This window comes from Triticum aestivum, chromosome 2A, assembly GCF_018294505.1.
Source record: "Triticum aestivum cultivar Chinese Spring chromosome 2A, IWGSC CS RefSeq v2.1, whole genome shotgun sequence".
NCBI classification, from domain to species: Eukaryota; Viridiplantae; Streptophyta; class Magnoliopsida; order Poales; family Poaceae; genus Triticum; species Triticum aestivum.
This window is the reverse complement of record NC_057797.1, coordinates 76193859-76196501: the sequence shown is the minus strand read 5'-3', so window position 1 is coordinate 76196501 and position 2643 is coordinate 76193859. Positions and strand designations below refer to the sequence as shown.

Sequence of the window (2643 nt, the reverse complement as noted above, 5' to 3'; positions counted from 1 at the left end):
TTGTTTGAAATTGTGCCCATAGTTTATTTCTTAAGAATATCGATGTTGATATGCAACCTTGAATATTTGGCGTGCATGTCCTTACAGATTAATTGTTTTCAGTGGAGCTGTCTAATATTTTTGCAACTAAATTAAGTCTTGATTTGGATTACAGTTGCAAACACATAAATCAATGAGACAAAAATAATGCTCTTATGCACATGTTATCATTGAATACTAAAATATAGTTACTATTTTCATTATAACAAAATATTTGTTGGCATCACTAAGGAGAAACGACAACAAAGGCGTAAACATATATCAGCAACTAGGTAGCATCATGTAAAAATATTTGTACAACACCACTTATCATGTTGCTTGGCATAGCATCATGAAAAATTCCAAGAGAAATACTACATACTCGGGCTACTCTCGAAGGCTTTGGTCATTGGTCATTGAGAAATACTACATACTCGGGCTAGACACTTCCGCTTGGCCCTCCTTTAGTTCGGTTAAAGATTGGTGGATGAGTACTTGCACCGACGGCACGCCAAACAGACATGCCAAGGCATCCCTCACCATGCTCATGTCATGGACAATATGGAACGAGCGTAACGCAAGAGTTTTTAAACATAAGAGCGTCTCACCGACAATCTTGCTCTCCTCCATCTCTACAGAGGCCAACCTTTGGATCGTCACCGGTGCAAAAAAGCTAGGGGCTTTAATTTTGTGTGAGTAGTCCGCATGTCGTGTAATTGGGTGACTTGTAACAAACTCTATTCCCCCTTATTTAATGGATGAGGCAAAACTTTTGCCTCCGTTTAAAAAAAAAGACTTTTGCTAATGCCGTCCAGTGTGTTTGAGGGATAATTTATTTTCTTCCGTTACAACGCACGGGCATGTTTGCTGGTGGATATTGAAGTGCGTGTGTATAAAAAGTTCTTATGAATATGAGTTTGGGTAGAAGAGGATTGTACTCACGCCCATACCCTATCAATTGACATCCCTAGGCGGAAGCGAGTTGGAGGCACAAACGGGAACCCGCGGCATATGTAGTAGCAAGCACACGGGAGTGGGCACGGACGTGTATGAGAGCATGGATGCGTTGCTAGCGCAAAGTAATGATCAGAAGTGCCAAAATTTCCTGTTAGAGAGGCTTTGAAGAGGCACATGTGTGATGCGCAAAAGCACATTCGTCAAATTACTGGTGGAGCAGGTTTATGGTCAAATCAAACACAGCCGTACAGCGCGTGTAGCTGGCGGAGCAGGTCTGTGATCAACCCGAACAGAGCATAGTGTCTGACCAACCATCTGCGCGTGCTATTTATACGTCAACAAACGTGTAGCACACCTCAACAATTCATCCCCAATCATGCCTGTTGCAAAGTCGAAGCAGAGGAGCACCCTCTTCGTCTTCCTGTACTTCGCCTCTTCAGCAGCGCTCGCGGTGCTGCTCTCCGCGTCCTGGCAATGGCTTGCCGGGGCATCCGCCCGGCCCGCCCGCATGCGCCTGTTCATGCACGACGTGCTCACCGGCCCGGGCGCCACGGCGGTCGAGGTCGTGAACGGCACGGGGCCATCGCTGTTCGGGGGCGACCCGCCCCTGCGGTTCGGGCAGGTGGTGGTGATCGACGACGCGCTCACGGATGGGCCGGACCCGGCGTCGAGGCCCGTGGGGCGTGCGCAGGGGACCTACGTGTTCGCGTCCATGCACGACCCGGCGCTGCTCTTCTGCATGAATGTGGTGCTCACGGCGGGGCCCTACTCCGGGAGCACCTTCGCCGTCGTCGGCCGCGACAACATCGTCGAGCCACTGCGGGAGCTGTCGGTGGTGGGCGGCACAGGGAGGTTCAGGATGGCGACGGGGTACGTGCTCTGGAGGACGGCGAGCTGGCAGCTACGCAAGAACGCCGTCCTCGACCTGGACGTGTTTATCTACGTCCACGCCCACGCCCACGCCCACGCCCATGCATGATGGACGGCTCCAACCCTTTATTTTATGTGCCTTTCATTTTATGTCCCTTCCATTTTATGTGTATTATGTCCCTTTCATTTTATTTTTGACATATTAGCATTTTGTTTTAAATCAAACTTTATAAAGTTTAACCAAATATATAAAAAATAAGAAGAGTAGATGGAATTGTGATAAGAAATTTTGTGACAATTAACATACATTAATGTTGTGTCAATATTTTAGATATTTTTTCAGATTTTTTCCAACATTTTAGAAGTTGCTACGCCATCCGGTGCACCAGTAGTATTACAAGGGTGGGTTACGAGATACATTCCCATAGGAGTTTTTTTTAGCATTTCCTCTATACTTTTTTACCATGTTTTCTTCTAGTAAAATTGTGGCCTGTCCACATGTAACAATTTATTTCTCATTTTTACGATTTGTATAAGAAATAAGACCATGTACCATGAGATTTATATGTAAAAGCATTTACAAGTTTTTTTGTTAATATACAACGTTATAATTACCATGGTTAATAAGAATGTTGGATTTCTCTCAATGAAAAATCTAACCAACCTGGAGACTCCAAAAGAATGCAACTAATTATTTATATAACTAAAAGTATGTACTTGCATTTTTCTAATATTATTACTAAGCGTTTCTCTCCATAAAAAACAAACTAGTCCTCCCGTAGAAAAAAAACTAGTCCA

General features: G+C 44.8%; 1 protein-coding gene across 1 annotated transcript; it reads left to right on the top strand.

The window, feature by feature from the left end:
• Nucleotides 1-1351: 1351 nt before the first annotated feature.
• Nucleotides 1352-2392, top strand: LOC123191534 (dirigent protein 1-like). Its single transcript, XM_044604233.1, has one exon. The coding sequence runs from the start codon at nucleotides 1352-1354 to the stop codon at nucleotides 1952-1954; it is 603 nt and encodes a 200-aa protein (XP_044460168.1). The 3' UTR covers nucleotides 1955-2392.
• Nucleotides 2393-2643: the final 251 nt, after the last annotated feature.